Source organism: Ranitomeya imitator, chromosome 2, assembly GCF_032444005.1.
Source record: "Ranitomeya imitator isolate aRanImi1 chromosome 2, aRanImi1.pri, whole genome shotgun sequence".
Classification (NCBI taxonomy): domain Eukaryota; kingdom Metazoa; phylum Chordata; class Amphibia; order Anura; family Dendrobatidae; genus Ranitomeya; species Ranitomeya imitator.
Genome location: NC_091283.1, coordinates 822,578,802 through 822,599,040, shown reverse-complemented (window position 1 = coordinate 822,599,040; position 20,239 = coordinate 822,578,802). Strand labels below are relative to the sequence as shown.

Below are 20,239 nucleotides of genomic sequence, written 5' to 3'. Positions count from 1 at the left end.
ATGGCTCATCCTGGTCGTCCTGGGGGCTCTGGTGAGGGTTCGGTGACCCCTCCTCAAGGGGGGGTACTGTTGTGAATTCTGTGGCAATAGAGCATTGCAGTAGTCCAGGCGGGAGTGGATCAGGGAGACAGTGAGGATTTTTGTTGTTTCCATAGTGAGTGTTATTATTCGAGTCATTACGTGGCTGTCCCTGTTATCAGGGTCGCCATCAGGGCATTACTACCCTTACTAGTGTATGGGGCCCGGTGAGCAGAAGCAAAAAGAGGTGGTCTGGGCCCCCCTCTTTTGCTTCTGCTCACCGTGCCCCAGAGGCAGGGGTGGATTGCGGCACACATCTCAACGAACGGAGCTTTCCTGATGCTCCAGGGCCATCAAAACAGTATGGCAGCGCAGCTTGAGGGGAACTCCTTCCACCTTTTTTGTGACGTGGTGGTGACGGCGCCTATGCTATTACGTCATCGCTCAGGCGCCGGCATGAGGGCATCGTATGAGATGTACTTGTAAGTATGAAAACATTTTTTTTCAATAAAATGAATTAAATGGGTGTTGGGGGGGACAAATGATACTGTATTGAGGGTGGAGGATGGGTGACAGAAGTTGTGAAAAAAGTGGGGAATGTGCTTTGGAAGCAGAGCTCTTGATAACTGTGTATTATTTTGTGCAGAGACGGATCCTGGCTGGAAGATTTTATAGTGACGTGCGTTGAATGAATAAGAAAAGTGAAGATAAAGGATTTCAACAAGAGATGCCACTGGTGAGTCAGTGTGTTAGGCCGGGGTCACACTAAACGTATGCAAAATCGGTCCGAGTCTCCCTGCCGAGAGTCGCACAAGTGTTCTCGGTATGGTCAACGATGTGTAATGCGTTTGCAATGCGATGATTCGATTTTCTTGCACCTATGTATCCATATGACATGCGTATGGCTTTACATTTCTCACTGATTTTCCTTATTGAATTTAATGGCTCAATGGGCTGAAATGAGAAAAATGTGTGTGTATTTCTCACAAGTCACACTGATGGTCCGTGTGGTGTTCGATTTTTTTTCTCGCACTCATAGACTTGCATTGGCGAGACTCGGGCAATATACGTGTACAGTCGCAGCATGCTGCGATTTCACTTGCACGCTGAATACTCCGGAAAAAAAAAACGGTGATGTAAGTTGCCCCATAGATTAACAGTGATCCGAGTGCTATGCAATGTTTTCTCACATAGCACTTGTCCGTATTCTACGCTAGTGTGACCCCGGCCTTACCTGTACACTTACACTATACACTATATATATATTTAACAATAGAAAAAATGGAGTTCCATACATATAATGTTTCTTTAAAAATTAGTACATTTTATTGAAAATACCGTATCAAAAATTACATACAAATAGTGCAAAATTAACAAAAAAGACAAAGAACCCTAGTCTAGAAACCGCTACACCCCCGGCACAATGAGTGTATCTGAATATGCCCAAAGCATGGTAATGATCCACCACACCATAAAAAATCCAAAATGTTTAAGTACTAATTTGCCTGACATAAGTATAAGGCAACATCCAATGTCTATAAGGTAGTACATACCCCGGAGGTTGTCATAGTGACAGAAAATCCATATGGGGAAACGGAAGTACAAGGTAGCGGTGTTAAAGATAAAGTTCCTTACCCATGCTGGAAGACAGTCAGGTGCCGGGGTGCCAATGTAAACCCCCTGACGCACGTTTCGCGTAGGCTTTATCACAAGGAGGGAATATGTTGAGCTGACAACATGTTGGCCCTCTTATAGTGGAATTCATTATGCAGCTCGCCTATGGTGCGCGTGCGCGCTGCCGCCACCGCCGGAAATGATGTCCCAGCTCATCGGCATTCATCAGGAGCGCACGTCTAGGGGATATCCCCTTGTGACGTCAATAGACATGCGCACCTGAGTGCGTGAAGCCGGAGAACCGGGACTCCTCCAGTGGATGCAGGGCGCACGCGCAAGACATCAGCCGCCATATTGAATGCTGGCAGCGAAGAGGAAATGCGCAAAACAAATATAACTAAGTGTGGTACAGCGTATATAGTGTGTTAAAAAGGTATCTGACAACATGATGTGTGTTAATACTATGGAGAGGTATATTAATGGGCATTGCCAGCAAAAAAGGCAGCCCAGAAGAACAATTGATACTGATGTGAATCAGATACCTATATATATATATAGAAAGATCCTGTGTATAATGTCACTGGTGAGTCTGTTATGATAAGGTAATTCAGTACCACAATGGACATAGAAGTCAGAGCACATACAGTGACCTGACAATAACCCAAAAACATAGAACGAGCTCTGAGACGTGGGAACTCTGCTGACCGCAATCCCTAATCCTCTCCAACCACACTAGAGGCAGCATAATAGAAAATAAGCCTACCTTGCCTCAGAGAAATACCCCAAATGAAAAGGCAGCCCCCACATATAATGACTGTGAGTTAAGATGAAAAGACAAACGTAGAGATGAAATAGATTTAGCAAAGTGAGGCCCGACTTTCTGAACAGAGCGAGGATAGGAAAGGTAACTTTGCGGTCAACACAAAACCCTACAAAAACCACGCAAAGGGGGCAAAAAGACCCTCCGTACCGAACTAACGGCACGGAGGTACACCCTCTGCGTCCCAGAGCTACCAGCAAGCAAGAAAACAAAATTAAGCAAGCTGGACAGAAAAAATAGCAAACAAAATAGCAAAAGCGGAACTTAGCTATGCAGAGCAACAGGCCACAGGAACGATCCAGGAGGAAACAGGTCCAATACTGGAACATTGACTGGAGGCCAGGATCAAAGCACTAGGTGGAGTTAAATAGAGCAGCACCTAACGACATCACCACATCACCTGAGGAAGGAAACTCAGAAGCCGCAGTACCACTCTCCTCCACCAACGGAAGCTCACAGAGAGAATCAGCCGAAGTACCACTTGTGACCACACAGAGATTGCCTTGTGCAGGCATGTACTACGGAGGACAGAGAATGAACTTCGATTCAATATTGCAGCCAGCATGCAGCCAGCGGGTAAGGAAAGGGTGACTCAAAAACCCAAAAACCCCGCCTCCATGGCTGAAGATTGTTCCCTCCAAATTCAGGTGACAGTGTCCCTTTAATGCAGCAGCCAGGGTTGTCCATCTGGCTAATCGTTACTCGGACTCGTCCGCTCTTCGCCAGTCGTTACACTGGCTGCCCATTCATTATAGAATCCAATTCAAAGTACTTGTTCTCACCCACAAAGCTCTCCACAGTGCGGCACCCCCTTACATCTCCTCCCTCATTTCGGTCTATCGGCCTAACCGAACGCTGCGCTCTGCAAATGACTTTCGACTAACCTCTGCGCTAATCCGTACCTCCCACTCCTGACTCCAAGACTTCTCCCGTGCTGCGCCAGTCCTCTGGAATGCTCTACCCCAAGATATTAGGACCATTCACAATTTGCATAGTTTTAGGCGCTCGCTCAAAACACATTTGTTCAGAGCGGCCTATCATGTTCCCTAATCAGTCATGTTATGTATGTGTGTGTGTAGCCCATTCAGTATCTCCATCTATCCCCCACCCCCTGAAGATGGCTGGACCATCATTGTAAATACATCATTGTGAATACACACCTGTGCTTTGTATACAGTAAGTCTGCAGATGTGAGCTTAGCCTTATAGGGGGGTTTAAATGTGTGATGAATATTAAAGTGTCAGATCTCCATTATAATTGGCTCGTGCTATGGAGGTTTGAGGGACTTTAGAGGCAAGAGAGGGTAATCGCTGAACGAGCCTCAATTCCAAAAGCCAGCAGAGGATCTGTTCACACCTCTGTCACATATTTGTTAAAAATTACCTACTCACAGACGTCATGACAATGGGTCGCATGGCTGCCATCTTGGTCCTCTTATGAAGCCCAACTTGTGACTGTAGTATTTCCGTATTTTGGTACAAAGGTGACTAAAAAACAAAATAAAAATTATAGAAATAAAATATAAAAATTTTTTTTTAAATCACCCCACTTTTTCCTATGTAAAAAACAAACAAAAAAAAAACAATATTGCTGCTATTGGAAAAGTCTGTACTATGAAAATGTAATAGTTGATTAACCTAAATGGTAAACTGCGTAAAGAGGGAAAAAAAAGTTTACAAAACAGTTACAATAAACGGGAAAATTCTAAAAAAAAATTCTCCTGCCATAAAATACTGACACAAAGCAATTTTTTTTACAAATTTCTGATTTTTTTATCGCCGTTATCGTACTAACCTACATAATCACGTTACCGGATCATTTTTATCCCACAAGCAATGAGGTAAAAAATAAATAAATAAATAAATAAAAAGAAATGTCAGAATTGCAATTATTTTATCCACTTGTATTTTTTGTTCCTATTTTCCAGTACATTATTGTGTATAATAAATGGTATTATTCAAAACTACAAAATATGAGCGATTGAGAAAGAAATATAACAAAAAATATGGGTCTTGAGAGGAGGAAAAAAAAATAAAAGGACAAAAAAAAAAAAGAAAAATGATTGCATCTCCAGAGGAGTTAATAGGGACCATTTGGTACTGGTGACTTTATTTTGCAGATTTGTGCACTCACACTGACACGTCTACACGGGCCTCCGCAGTGCGCCTGCGCAGTACGGCAGTACACTGGCCTCGTCAAGAGGAAGGAAATCCTCCGCGCATGCGCGTCGGCAGCTGCGTGTGCTCCTTTGCGCATGTCCACTGGGCCATGCCAGCCGGGACAATATTACCAGCAGGATAAAATTGTAAGAAATCGGAGTTTTTCCTCCTGAGATCCCGGACTGACAGGTGAGGAGACGTGCGCCGGCGCTGATTGTACCTGCTGCTTCCTGTATTCGTAAGACATTTGGCACCGCCTGTACAATGTGCGACAGAATTGCTGCGACTGGTTTGCAGAAGTTTATTTTGTCGCATGTATTTGTCGCACCCATGGTTACACGTGTGATTAGAGACTGGACGCTGTGGGTGGGATGCTTGTGACAGGAGGTTGCATCATGCACAACGTGGCATGGTGTCTGCTCACTGTCGTGTCACAATTTTCCCCCAAATGAAAACTGTTCCCTGATTTAAAGGGACAGTCCAGGAGTATTTAGGTTGTTTTTTTTTTAGTGAATAGTATTGATCGCGGGTGGTAATTTTGCCCCCAAATGCAGCGTTATCTGCCTTTACACAGGTGCACTATGCGGTCACATGACCAGCGGAGCGGTCACTGTGTGTCTATGGCAGCCTTAAAGGGGATGTCCATATACTCTCCATCTTCTGTGACTTTGGGTGAATCGCTAATGCACGGTACCAACCATCGGACACCGGCCGGGGATTGTGCGCTGGTCCCGTCTGTGATACTTGTGAGTTTTTTCTTAATAGATCTTTACATTGAAAGGCGCCGGAGCTGCGCTCAAATATCCGTTTGTTGGTTCCATTTGTAGGAACAGACTAAGGGTATGTGCACACGGATTTTGGAACTCTGCAGATTTTTCCGCAGCGGATTTGAGAAATCCGCAGGTAAAAGGCACTGCGTTTTACCTGCGGATTTACCGCGGATTTTGTGCGGATTTCACCTGCGGATTCCTATTATGGAGCAGGTGTAAACCGCAGCGGAATCCGCACAAAGAATTGACATGCTGCGGCATGTAACCCGCGTTTTTTTTCCGCAGCATGGGCACTGCGGATTGCGTTTTCCATAGGATTACATTGTACTGTAAACGCATGGAAAGCTGCTGCGGATCCGCAGCAAAATCCGCAGCGTGTGCACATAGCCTAAGGACCTGTGCACACGATGCAGATTGTTTTTTTTTTTCCCTGCTCAGATTTGTCACAGAATCTGATGCCAGCACAGTGAATGAGAATCCTGAAGTCTCGTGCACATGTTGACTTGCAGATGCTAACGGGTACATGCACACGTTAAATATTTGGGCACATTATTGCTTTTTTTTTTTTTTTTTATGCAGCCACAACTTGTAAAAAAAAAAAATAAATCTGCAGAGAAAACATCGCTTCTGCTGCTTTTTTTTTTTTTTTTTGCACTTTTTTTTTGCACTCATTTCTTTTCTATGGGTGAAAACCGCTGAAAGAATTGACGTGCTCCAGCTTTCCAACTTATCAAGAAAAAAAAGGCAATTGTGTGCATGAGATCTCTGAAACGTCATAGCTTCTGCTGATATCTGTAAAGAGCAGCTTTTCACTTGCATAAAAAAAGGTGTGAACATGGCCTTAGTACGACGAGTGACGTCTGCAGCAAAAATGATGATTTAAATGACGTTCTGCAGATAGGGAAAAAAGTAAGAAGGATTCTCATTCCCTTTGCTGGCGTCGTTTTTTACATATGTATTCTGTGTTTTTCAGAGATAGAGTATTCTAAGTACAAGTTCTATGTGGCTGTTCACATGGCCGTGTATTTTTAGTGACCGAGTATTCTTAAAAATAAATAAATAAATAAATCGACGTGTCCAATTTTGATTCTTGAATCTAAGTCGCCAATGCAAGTCGATGTGTCCCTGAAAAAAATTGGACCGCACACGGGTGTCATCCATGTGCTGTTTGTCTTTCATGGACTGCTGGATTGAAAATCCTGAGAAATCTTCATTTTTTTTTTAAATTCTTATGAAACTATGATGCTAAAACATGGACAAAATAAATATAAAAAAAAACTCTGTTGAAACTCGGACTGAATTTTGCAGATGAAAATAATTGAATGCTCACTGACGTGTGAATGATCCCTAACGCTATACTTCCCATGCCAGCTGACTAGCCATATTCTATTACAACACGCTGGGGGTAGTAGTTGTGAATTTGCAAACTATTAGTCGGATCCAACATTGATTGCTCATTTCCTATGGCTGATTTACTCCCTGTATCCCCTCCACTGTATTTGCCACCTCTGACCGCACATTGTTGTGTTTTATTTCCCATTGGTGCAGGGTTTTTTCTCTTTTCTGACCTGCAATCCCTCCCGAGGGTTTCATCATCCTCCGTGTGTTCATTCTTCTGCTTTACTCATTGGCTGCTGCTTTTCTCCAGGCAGCCAAATGCAAACTCCGGGGGCAGGACTCTCATCAGTGCGGGTAGCTGGGAGGATGGCCAGAGGCCAGCAGGGCAGGCACCTTTTATAGAGATGGCTGCAGCCTGGTGTGTAACGTGGTACGCTGTCAGTCTATATATGCCTCCTGTTCACCCATTGCTGTCATACTGGTAAAATTCTGTCCTGCTTTTTCTGTTTCTGAATGTACCAGGTGATGGCCAATATGGCCTTGTTGTATCTCTGAAGTCATCCAGCTTTCTGAGGATACTGAATGGCGAATCTGCCTATAGAGCCTAACCTCCCTGCAGACTAGAACATAGAAGGAATTAATTGCAGCCAGATACTGAAGCATTTTTCCATGCAGAAATTCGCATTGTAGAATCAGGGACCTGGAAAGTTCGAGAATTTCTTGCAGGTTCTTCCAATTGACTTCGGAAGGGAAGTAAAACAATAAAAAAATAAAAAATCTGCAGTCAAATATTTGTGCGAAAATCTGTTTTGTCTTCTGTAAGTCCAGTGCTCACACTAAGGCTATATTCACACTTTGCGGATTTTGCTGCGGATCCGCAGCGGATTTGACCGCTGCGGATCTGCAGCAGTTTCCCATGAGTTTACAGTACAATGTAAACCTATGGGAAACAAAAAACGCAGTGCACATGCTGCGGAAAAAACCACGCGGAAACGCTGCGGATTACATTCCGCAGCATGTCACTTCTTTTCTGCGGATTTTCACCTGCTCCAATAGGAAACTGCAGATGAAAATCCGCATAAGAAACCGCAGTGAAAACCGCGATAAATCCGCAGTAAAAACCGCGAGGGTTTTCACTGCGGATTTTGGAATTCCACTGTGGAAAAATCCGCAGTGGAATCTGCAAAGTGTGCACATAGCCTAAGGGCGCAGTCAGATGGCTGTATACATAGGATCGCAGTGCATGGAGCGGCCGGCGGCTCTCCCTACCTGAGCTGGACAGCTTTATATATTTCTATGCATCAGTCACGCTTGGGTAGGGAGAGCCGCCGGCCACTCCGAGCATTGTGATTCGTTCTCAGTCCGATTTTTTTTTTTTTTTTTTTTTTTTTTTTTTATATACCCTTACCCCATCCTTTTGGTAGGTCCCCATTTACTGTCCCCTTCTCATCACATTTCATACACATGTGAGCGCTGCAGCCGATAACAGGCTTTAGGCTTTGATATGGCGATATGTCACCCAATGTCCAATATTTGGTCGCGTGCTTGTTGAGACGTTCTCCTTAGAGCCTGGAGTACACAGGCCGGATAGAAGACCAGCGAAGCCTTGGCATCAGCGCAACAAAATAGGAGTAGACTGCAACAAAAACTACCCAAAAATCTGCACAATTTATGGATTTCCAGGCCTCTTGTTTCCTTCCTCTGCAGATTATAAATTAATTATATTTGCAAAATTTTTCAAATCTTAACCGAAATGAATGTGCCCTACTGGCTACAAAATTTCAGAAAACTTTCAGCAAGTACCAGTTACTGAAAATAGACTTTCTGGGGAGATCTTAAAATCTGCAGAAAAAATGGATTTCACACTTCGCAATGCAAAAGATTAAATTAAATCATCTCGTAAAATATGCGGATTTTGCTGCCGATACTTTGCAGACAATTCTGCTGCCAATCTGCTATGCGCGATCCTGCCCATAGTGTTTTATATTTCCATTAGTTATAGACTTTCACTGTCTGTATACATTAATTTGCTGATTTTTATTTTTTTTCTTCTGTCAATCCTTTTATCGCCTTTCTTGGTGTGTTATTTTATTGTAAAACTCTCACTAACTGCTCCATCATTGTTCCTTAGCAAAATGTTGTGTCGGGCTGCACTGAGTTGTCGGGGCTCCACGCACGAGCGATCTCTGCTTTCCCGTGTTCGGACCACAGTATCTTCCCATTTCACATGTAAGTTACTTTTTTTGCATTTTTTTTTTTTATTAACTATTTTTTTTGCTTTCCTGGTGTTGCAGTGTAATGACTTTTGTGCTGTGGAGGTGTAATGTCAGGTGAATGCAGTCAGTCCAGTTGCACATATAATATTCCACATGTGATTTGCCCCCGATGCTGGAACTTCTTTAATCGTTTTGGTTAAATTAAATTTTTTACATCAATTTTATACATTCATAGACATGAAAATAGGCTTTAATTTCCATGACGCGTGATTTTGACAGATGTCGCTGCACAACAGGCGGGCGACTGCTGAGACCACCACCAAGTGGTTCCTCTCTTGGCTGATGGGTCTTGTTATTCTTTACTACCTTTATGGTTTGCATTGCAGATGTTCCAGCTCAGCGACATTCAAGGCAATTGAGTAACATCCCTTTTATGACTATGCCTCTCATCCGCTCGCATGGGAAGCCATTCGCGCACCGCAGCGAGCTGAAGCATGCCAAGCGTATAGTGGTGAAGCTTGGGAGCGCAGTGGTGACGCGAGGAGACGAGTGTGGGCTGGCACTGGGTCGGTTGGCATCCATCGTTGAGCAGGTGAGCCACCAGGTCTAAAATATACGCCTCTTTACCGCGGATCTATCACTTAATTTTTAGACCTGATGAGGCTGATGTACTTCAAGTTTTCCCATCTGATTCAAAAAGGAGCATTTTAGGATGAGCCCAACTCTATCTGGAAAATGCTCATGTTAGTATGCGGAGCATACAGTAATTCTGACATGGCCTTTCAAAGTAAGTACACCAGCCTCATTGGGTCCAGACCCTCAACTTCTATAGTTCTTTTTTTTTTTATTACTGTGAACTCAGCTGATTTCAGGATTCAGTTTGGGTCTGTAAAGCTCTGACCAAAGAGCGCAGCTCGAATCCTCTCAATATCTGTGTGGGAGATGAGCTCAAATGTCCGATATTCATTCTTTTTTTCATTCTTTGCACAGGGACTGTGTACCCAGTTAAAAAAAAAAAAAAAAAACAACAATTTTCTAACTCCTAAATCATTGCATGGGCTAGCGTTCTATCCATGACCATAGACTGTCCCATGAGCTGCATAATCCTGGGGACTTCTGCCGCACGAGATACTTTTGCATTCACCTGATTATTTAAGCTCTGTTCACACTGCAGCCATGGAATCCACTTTTCCTGGTTACATGATAAATTTGTTGTCAGTGACCTAAAAACTTCTGACATCGTTGGGGATCCTGGAGTTGAGACCCTACTGATCCTTGAGAACAAAGCGCAAGAAGGGCTTGGCCAAGAGCTGTCATTAGCTCTCTTGGGTAGATGGTGTTTACTGTGTGTGGACTCGTAGACTTTTTTTGAGCCCATACATCACTACACCTGCCTACAGCTGATGGTCCCCGATGCAAGATGTGGACCCGGCCCCCACATCATGTATATCTTCCACATCAATGAAAACTTTTGCAATGTAATTATGACCCACCCAAAATTTGAAAAAAATGGAAGTGAAAACCCCTTTTAATTAAAGTTTTTATAAGAAATGTGTGTAGATCTTAAAGCTCATCTGTCTCTTAATTTACCTTTTACTGACTAGATCCAGTATTTACTTTGATAATCTGTCAGAATGGCTTAAAGTTTACACTCAGTCTCCACCGATGTAGCCTGATTGACAGCTCCTCAGTGACCCTTTTCCCTGCTGAGATCTCACCCTGCTCAGTACAAGCTGCAGCTGTCAGGCAGGCTGGGCAGGCGTAGAGTGATTCACCTGGACACATGAGCTCTCACTCAATTATTGGGATTATGAGTTGTAGGTTCACACATTGTTAGAAGATCCTATAAATCTAGTATAGGGTCAGTGTATGTCCCAGTATTACATGGATCTGGACGTGCCCTTCTTTTTGCTGCAGGTGTCCGTTCTGCAGAACCAGGGTCGGGAGATGATGATTGTCACCAGTGGCGCTGTTGCATTTGGGAAACAACGTCTCCGCCATGAAATCCTTTTGTCGCAGAGTGTGAGGCAAGCTTTGCATTCGGGGCAGAACCAGCTTAAAGACATGGTGAGCACTACAATCCCAGTATGAACTCCTAGGAAATAAAGCAAGTGAGTCAGTGTGCGCCCATTCCGATTTTCAATCTTTGTTTTGTTTAGCAAGTTCCGGTCCTGGAGGCGCGAGCCTGTGCGGCGGCCGGCCAGAGCGGGCTAATGGCGCTCTATGAGGCCATGTTTACCCAGTACAGCATATGTGCAGCCCAGGTAAGTGCTGGCAGAACAAAGACAACTTCTTGTTGATGGCATTCGCTGCAGGGCTGTCGACTCGACACCTGAAGCAGCGGCGGAGACTCTGCGCCGGACCTGAGAGGGTCATTAAAGCACAGATTTACTATCTGTACTTCTTGGTCCTATGCCTAAGATGGGAATAACCCTTTAAGCAATTGCATCATACAGCTCAGCAGCATGTGTGTCTGTAGGTATTCTTTTATCATAATTATTGGATTGGCTTCCTATTGAAAAAGAAGAGAGGTAATAATATACTTAAGGGAATTGTCATTTATGCCTTTACCTAACTTGCATTGTTTTGATTCGCTGAACTCCTTGCCTTCAAAAACCCTTGACCTCATCGGAAAGCAGACACCGCAGCAATGATAAACTAGACCTTTTTATTACCCTCGTGCCCTGCAGACGGCGGAGTCGCTCGGTATCTAGTATATGTGATCTTTATATTGCCGTTCAGTCTGTGATTTCATCTGAATAGACTTATTGGTGCGGGAGGGGACTTCGCTGAAAGCCTAAGTCCGGGCTTGTTGCAAGCAGTCGGGTCTGGGGTACAGGTCACTTTAGAAATAAAGTTGACTTTGAATTTTGTTTCTTAAAGATCTTGGTGACGAATCTGGATTTCCACGACGAGCAGAAAAGACGGAATTTAAATGGCACCTTACACGAGCTGCTACGGATGAACATTGTGCCAATCATTAATACCAACGACGCCGTCGTTCCTCCTCCGGAACCGAACAGTGATCTGCAGGGGGTAAATGTGGGTGAAGTATTTCTGTGGGTATCCGGCTGCATGTAGAGCTGCTGTACTAATAGTGCATGGCACGGCTAACTAACATATGAGTGCTGAAGATGCCGAAAGTAGGTGACGTATAGGTCTAATGCCGGGCTGTGATATAATGCAGAAAAAAAAACAAAAAACTTGCCTTTTTGCAAAAGATTCCAAAGCAGATATAACTTTTTTTTAAATTAGAGATTGGAAGACTAAACACAGATCCTACAGAAGGGCCTATAAAGTAATTTGTCTCCATGCTCGGGAAACTGGCATAACTCTACAATAGATGCAGGGGTTGCAATCGCACCCAGGCCCTGGAGCCTAAGGGGCCTCCAAAGTCACTTTGCACCATATGGAAAGACCAATTCTAGTAAAGATTTGCAATAATTAAGAGCCCCATTGGAGCTTTTGCATCGGGGCCCATCAGCTTGAAGTTGCGCCACTGGGTGTAACACTGCTCCCGTGTCTAAACTTAGTACAGACATGGCCGCTCTTATACCTGCAGTCCTTTACACTCCTTGGCACTAGAGATGAGTTAATCAATTTGGGTGGAATTACTTAAATTTGACCGGCAGATTTGATTTGGTCAGAATCGAAACCGTTCCTCTTTCATTGCATCTTCCGCAGCTGCCCCGGTCTTCTGTTCTTCCAGTTTTCTTTTCCACATCTTTGAGATCAGTTGGCGGCTTGTGCTTGACCTTATGTGGGGGAGACACAATGCACGTCATAATGTCAGAAGATCAGCGCGCAGGACGGAGGAACCACAGCAGTGGCGTAAGGAGAACGGGTCAGGAAAAGTGAATGTGAAATTGATGTGTTTTTTTAAATTTTTTTTTAATTTTATTTTTTTTAATTTTCCCAACCTAAAAATTTGAGAGAATAGAGTCCCAAAAATATTGAATTCTGCCGAATCTGAATTTTTGGGGAAAGTCATAGTGAAATTCATTTGCTCATCTCTACCTGGTACCACCTCATGGTCCTGGCTCTGGTTGGTTGGCTGGTTGGTGTGCCCGGGAATGAGGAGTTGACTGCAGGAATGAGTACGATGTCTATCGGGAACATCTGCTACTAACACATCCTCATCTTTTCTGCAAACTAACCTCTTTGCTTCATGTGCACAATTCATGCTCTACTATGATGCATCTGATTTAATTGATGGACACATACTGTTTAGCATGCGAATTGCAATGAAAGACTTTTTGGCATCTGCTAACCTTAATTTAGACTGTAGAAGATGTGTAGTTTTCTTGGTTGCTGCATTTTTCTATCCTTACTTGCATCCGACACGAACCGTGCATGCAATATGGCAGGACTCGGTCTTCCGTGCTGCTGGCTTCCCAGGCTTCATGTCCCCGGTTTTCTCCTTTTATATCCCATCTATCTAGGTTTTCGTCGCTCATCTCATTTTATTCCTCAGGTGATCAGCATCAAGGACAATGACAGCCTGGCAGCGCGGCTAGCTGTCGAAATGAAGGCCGATCTAATCATCGTCCTGTCTGACGTGGGAGGTAATATCGTTAGATTTCCGTATTCTATGCCAAGATTTTCATAATTGGTGGTGACTCCAGTCATTTGTTCTTATTGCGAGTTAAGGCCTAATAAAACTTTTTAGGACTAATGAGTTTTAGACCTGCTGTCCTTACACCAGCAATGCAAAATGCTACCTGCACCACATGAAAAAATGGGAGACTACGTGAGCGTCTGAGAAAATATCTCCGTAGTTGATACTGAATGACTTCCTCAACCCATTGATAAAGTAACTTGAAGAATGGTGTTGTGTAGACAAGTCCTTGAAATGTGTCTGCCCTTATATTGTGTTTTCTTTATCGCCTCTCATTGGGGGACACAGGAACCATGGGTGTATGCTGCTGCCACTAGGAGGCTGACACTATGCAAATAAAAAAAGTTAGCTCCTCCTCTGCAGTGTACACCCCACCGACTGGCATTATACTCTTCAGTTTAGCTTAGTGTCAGTAGGAGGTGGACACGGGTCTTTCATTAGACCCTTATCTACCTCAATGTGCGTCGTTTCTTTTCAGGTTTCCGGAGGGATACAGGGTGAGCAGTCACACCTGTAGTCCCACAATGCGGACTATGAGTACGGCGTGTACTGCCACCCCGTATCCTCATAGATCCCTCTCCAGGACCAAGAGCCTAGCACACAAGCGTGCTTAGAAGTCCGGTCCTGGCTCCGTCCCCCACCCACTCGCCTTCCAGAGCCTGTCGGTTGGAGGAGACGAGGACGTCCGTCTCCAGCTCCACGGACGTCTAATACTTTCTACGCTTTAAGGTTAGTACCGGACGGCGTGGGATTTTAGGTGAGTATTTTTTTCCCCTAATCAGCTCTCCCACGGCGCCTTACAAGCGGATTCCTTCCTTTCCTGCGGTTGCATCTTTACTGTGCGGTGCGGTGCCTTACAGGCAGCCGCGCTGCTATTTCTGCGGCCGCACTTCTATTACTGCGGGCACTTTTCCTGGCATATCGTTTGCCCTGATGTCCGGCAGCTTCCCCTCGGTGGCCGCACTTTTACAGGCAGACACACTGCCTTGTCTGCGGCCGCACCCTTTCACCCTGCGGCGCGGCTATCTGGGGGGGCCGTACCTTTTAGGAGCCTGCTCGCGGCCCGCCGTTCTCTCCAGCGGCCGCCGCCGCCTTCTAATATAGACCCCGGCGGCAGCGCTCCCCTTTCTATGCGGCGGCTGCCGTGCATCTTAGCCGGGCAGCGCCCGCCCCGCTGTTTACCTCCAGCGGCCGCCGGCTTCTAATCTAGGCCCCGGCTTTTCCGGGGCCTGCTTCCGGCGTCGGCGGCAGCGCTCCCCTTTCCATGCGGCGGCTGCCGCGCCTCTTAGCCGGGCTGTGCCCGCACCGCTGATTACTTCCGGCGGTCGCCGGCTTATAATTTAGGCCCCGGCGCTTCCCGGGGCCTACCTCCGGTGCCGCGCTCCGCCCACTTCCGTTTTAATCGGGCGGGCTTTCTCCCGCCCGACAATCTATCCGGCGCTATCTCAGCTGACTCCTCCCCTTCCTCTACGCCGCTGCTCGGCATCTGGATTTTAACTCATCGCGCTCCGCACCTTCCTGAGCGCACATCATGCCCGTCCTTCCAGCGGTCACCATCTGCGCGAATTGCAGCAGGGGCTCGTCTTCTCTCCGGAGATCCACCGCAGCTGGACAGCTTCCTCTACCTGGTATCCGTTTTCTCATCTGCCGTGAGTATCTGCACTGCAGACTGACACCCCCCTCTGCTCCGCTGTCCCCTAACCCTCTGGCTTTTCTTCAGATCTCCGCTCTGTCAGGCCTGCAGCAACACAATTATTCCTACCGTCCGAGAGTGATATGCCTCATCTCTGTCACAATCGGTGGCCGATCTAACACGGGTGTCTCAAATTTTGGTGTCCGTGCTGGATTGATTACCTCTGCAGACCCCCGCAGTAGCCAGCGGGTCACAGGAGCCTCCGTCCGAGCCCTTCTTGATAAGCCACAAAAGGTCCAGACAGGAACGTCGGTCTGAGTCCTCTTCTCGCTCCATCTCGCCACACGGTTCTCCTCTGCGTTAGGCGTTGTCCTCCCCTGAGTCAGGCAAGGCGTTCTCTGGGAAGGTGCCCTTTCTTATGCGCCCTCGGATGATATTTCGGAGCTGGATTCTAACCAAATCGCCACTATGAGGGATATGGTTCAGAATCATTGGAGCTATAAACCAAACCTGTGGCATCAAGGATCCCTCTACGGAACCCGCAGATCAGGCGGTTTCGTTTAGACGGGCTAAACCACCTTCCAAGTTTTTTGCTCCTCATCCTGAATTCGAGAAAATCATGAACAGAGAAAGAGCAAACCCGACCAGTCGTTTTCAGAGTGGAAAACGCCTTGGTGTTTTGTATCCTTTTTCTCCAGAACCTACCGCCAATTGGACAGTCTCGGTGGATCCCCGGTTTCCAGGGTGTTCACAAACACGGTGCCTCCACTGTCCGGTGGAGCATCTCTGAAGGATTCTAACGACAGAGTTATAGAATCCTTCGCGAAATCTGCCTTGGAAGCGGCTTCAGCGGCTCTATGTCCAGCTTTTGCTTCCACTTGGGCCTCAAAATCCATCTCAAAATGGGCCAAGGATCTACGGCGAGGTATCCTGGACGGGGCGCCTCCCGCGCAATTAGCGGAACTTGCCAACCAGATTTCCCACGCCGGTGAATACCTGGTCTCCGCCTCCCTGGATGTCGCGTCTTGTGCGGCTCAGGCTTCCAGCAATGCCGTTGCCATCCGCCGGACTGTTTGGCTCAAGGCCTGGCAGGCGGACTTGTCTTCCAAAAGTCCCTCACTAGTCTGCCCTTCCAGGGCTCTCGTCTCTTTGGTTCCCAGCTGGACCAAATCATTAAGGACGCCACCGGGGGTACAAGTTCTCTTCTCCCCCAGGCTAAGCCTCGTCGCCCTCCTCCTAGATGGCACTTTTGCTCTTTTCGGCCTTTTCGTCGCTTTGCTGCGTCAAGCTCCCATTCCCAGCAGCAACAGAGGCCACAGGCACGTCAAGAGAAGAATGCGGTGGCCTTTAGGCCCACTCCGTCCTGGCGTCCTCGCTACTCCCAGGGTAGATCCTCCAGACCCAGGACTGGAAGATCCACCTCCGCATGACTCTTGGCAAGACTCCAGCCCAACTCCCAGGTTGGGCGGCCGTCTTCTCCTTTTCAGGGACGTCTGGTTTTCCGCAGTAGAGAACGCAGGGGTCATTGAAGTTGTATCCTCGGGATACAAGATAGAGTTCACCTCCTGACCCAGGGATCGTTTCTTCCAATCCCGTCCTCCAAGAGATCCCGCTCTAGTTCCGGGCTTCTTCGCAGCCATCGCTTCTCTGCTCAAATCCAGGGTAATCGTTCCCGTCCCAGAGAAAGAACGGTTCACGGGTTTCTACTCGAACCTTTTTGTGGTACCGAAAAAAGACGGCAAGGTTCGCCCCATTCTGGACCTCAAATTGCTGAACAGGAGAGTTCGCCTGAGACACTTCAAGATGGAATCCCTTCGTTCGATAATTGCTTCCATGGAGGCCCAGGAATTTCTAGGCTCAATAGATATCCAGGACGCCTACCTCCATGTCCCGATATTTCCCGGACATCACCGTCTCCTGCGCTTCGCAGTGCAACGAGAACACTTTCAATTCGTCGCCCTGCCGTTCGGTCTCGCAACAGCGCCAAGGGTGTTCACGAAGATCATGGCGGCGCTGATGGCCATCTTGAGAGTCAGAGGCTTGGTCCTATGTCCATACCTCGACGACATCCTCCTCAAGGCTCCGTCCTTTGCTCAGGCTCACGAAAGCCTGTCTATTGTTCTCGACACCTTAGCCCGTTTCGGGTGGCTGGTCAACCGGAAGAAGTCCTGCCTTATTCCTTCTCAGCGCATCATCTTTCTGGGCATGCTTTTCGACACTCGTCAGACCAGAGTCTTCCTTCCCAAAGACAAGAGATCCACTCTTTGTCGGGACATACGCTTGCTCCAGGGTCCTCGGCCTCCCTCCCTCCGATCGGCCATGAAGGTTCTGGGGAGGATGGTAGCTACATTGGAAGCGATTTCTTCGCCCAATTTCATTCGCGACCTTTTCAGCAAGCCATTCTGTCTCAGTGGGACAGGTCTGTCTTCTCCCTGGATCGGCCAAACAGACTCTTTTCTCGGGTCAAGCGGTCCCTCAACTGGTGGCTGACGTCACCTCTCATCTCCCAGGGCAGGTCCTTCCTTCCAGTTCACTGGCAGGTGGTGACAACGGACGCCAGCCTGTTCGGCTGGGGTGCAGTTTTTCGCCACCTGACGGTTCAGGGCCGTTGGTCGTCGCAGGAGTCATCTCTGCCAATCAATGTCCTCGAAATTCGGGCCATCTTTCTGTCCCTCCGCCACTGGGAAAGGATCCTCAGTGGCCTTCCAGTCCGGATCCAGACGGACAACGCCACGGCTGTGGCATATGTCAACCATCAGGGGGGGACCCGGAGCTCCTTGGCCCTTGCCGAGGTATCCAAGATCCTCCTCTGGGCAGAGGCAACGGTTCCGGTGATATCCGCGGTGCATATCCCCGGCGTGGACAACTGGGCCGCCGACTTCCTCAGCCGCAAGGGCCTCGCGGCAGGGGAATGGTCCTTGCATCCGGAGGTCTTCCATCAGATTGGTCTTTGATGGGGCACTCCGGACGTGGATCTCACGGCGTCTCGAATCAACAGGAAGGTTCCGCAGTTCGTCTCCAGGTCCTGTGATCCTCTCGCAGTGGGCGTCGATGCTCTGGCCATTCCTTGGTCTCAGTTCGAGCTGCCCTACCTGTTCCCACCCCTTCCATTTCTTCCCAAACGGTTGAAGATCAAAGCGGAAGGGGTGTCGGTCATCCTGATCGCCCCGGATTGGCCCAGGAGAGCTTGGTTCGCGGAGCTCGTCAACCTTCTCGCGGACACTCCCTGGCGCCTTCCAGACAGGCTCGATCTGCTGTCCCAGGGTCCGATCTGCCACCCGAATTCTCGGTCGCTCAGTTTAACGGCGTGGCTGTTGAGACCGCGGTTCTAAGAGCGTCCGGCCTTTCAGTCCGGGTGATTCACACCATGATTTAGGCTCGGAAGCCTTCGTCTTCCAGGATCTACTACCGTACCTGGAAGGCTTACTTCCGTTGGTGCGAATCCAACCGCGTTCCGCCTATGGTTTTTTCCCTGCCTTCTCTTTTAGCCTTCCTTCAGGCAGGACTGGATTCGGGCCTGGCTCTTAGCTCTCTAAAGGGCCAGGTTTCTGCGCTTGCCATCCGCTTTCAGAAGAACTTGGCCTCTCGGCCACAGGTTAAGACCTTCTTTCCAGGAGTAGCCCACGCTGTCCCGCCGTACAGAGCCCTTGTGGACGCAGAGGACTTAAACCTGGTACTGGACGTTCTGAGGGTTTCCCCCTTTGAACCTCTTAGGGAGATTCCTCTATCGGTTTTATCTTGGAAGGTGCCCTTTCTTGTGGCCATCACGTCTATTCACGGCGTTTCCGAGCTGGCGGCCCTGTCTTGCCGTCCTCCGTTTTTGGTCATTCGCCAGGACAAGGTGGTCTTCCGGCCTCCACCTTCTTTTCTTCCTAAGGTGGTTTCCACCTTCCACCTCAACGAGGACATCGTTCTACCTTCCTTTTGTCCAGCTCCGACTCATCCTCTGGAGCGATCGTTGAACAAGCTGGACCTCGTCAGGGCAGTGAGGATCTATCTGGACAGAACGTCCACTTTCCGGAAGACGGATTCTTTTTTTTTTTTTTTTTTTTTTTTTTCGTCATTCCTGATGGCACGCGCAGAGGCCAACCGGCTTCTAAAGCGACTATTGCTCGCTGGATCAGAATGGCAAATTTGGAGGCTTACCGGGTCAAGAACAGAGTGCCCCCTCCTGGGATTAAGGCTCACTCTACCCGGGCAGTCGGCGCCTCCTGGGCGGTGCACCACAGGGCTTCCGCCCTACAGCTTTGCAAAGCGGCAACTTGGTGTTCCATCCACACGTTCGCCAAATTTTACAAGGGCCATACCTATGCTTCGGCGGACGCCGGCCTAGGCAGAAGGATCCTGCAGGCAGCAGGGGTGAGTCCTCTGGCCTGATGGAAGTCTGTTTTTCCCGCCCTAGGGACTGCTTTGGGACGTCCCATGGTTCCTGTGTCCCCCAATGAGAGGCGATAAAGAAAACAGGATTTTTGGTTGCTTACCGTAAAATCTGTTTCTTGGAGCCTCCATTGGGGGACACAGCTCCCTCCCAATGTTTCTCAATTTCTATGTTCTATGACTGTTCTCACGTTTACAGTTCTCAAGTTTCTGGTTATGGTTTTCAACCTTGTTATTTATCTCCTACTGCTTTCTCACTAACTGAAGAGTATAATGCCAGTCGGTGGGGTGTACACTGCAGAGGAGGAGCTAACTTTTTTTATTTGCATAGTGTCAGCCTCCTAGTGGCAGCAGCATACACCCATGGTTCCTGTGTCCCCCAATGGAGGCTCCAAGAAACAGATTTTACGGTAAGCAACCAAAAATCCTGTTTTTAGTTTTCAAGTTTGTACGTCCTTTTAGTCTTCTTACGGTTGTCAGGCCACTGATGGGGGTCAACATAGCTCGAGAAGTGGTCGCCTAAACTCTACAGCGCTTGAGCCCAAGAAACTGCCCAAACGCGGGAACAAAGTGAAAAAATCTTAGTTACAAACCTGAACCTGGGTGGTGAAAGAAACATTGTCCTTAGGCTTCACATGTTAATAAACAAGTGTGTATATTAACCCCTTAACACCAG

At 47.4% G+C, this 20,239-nt stretch overlaps 1 protein-coding gene across 4 annotated transcripts in view; it reads left to right on the top strand.

Annotated features, from left to right (window-relative positions):
* The window catches only part of ALDH18A1 (aldehyde dehydrogenase 18 family member A1), a 46,372-nt gene that overhangs the window by 8,579 nt on the left and 17,554 nt on the right, over positions 1 to 20,239 (top strand). The window contains exons 2-8 of one of the 4 annotated variants that reach the window (XM_069753993.1): positions 665 to 754; positions 8,851 to 8,948; positions 9,322 to 9,527; positions 10,853 to 11,002; positions 11,095 to 11,199; positions 11,819 to 11,971; positions 13,410 to 13,500. In XM_069753993.1, the coding sequence (XP_069610094.1) occupies positions 8,855 to 8,948; positions 9,322 to 9,527; positions 10,853 to 11,002; positions 11,095 to 11,199; positions 11,819 to 11,971; positions 13,410 to 13,500 (799 nt within the window). In that variant the 5' untranslated portion in view covers positions 665 to 754; positions 8,851 to 8,854. Of the gene's footprint in view, positions 1 to 664; positions 755 to 4,632; positions 4,801 to 8,850; positions 8,949 to 9,321; positions 9,528 to 10,852; positions 11,003 to 11,094; positions 11,200 to 11,818; positions 11,978 to 13,409; positions 13,501 to 20,239 lie in introns of those variants that run through there. The other 3 variants (XM_069753990.1, XM_069753989.1, XM_069753991.1) reach the window with 3 other exon arrangements.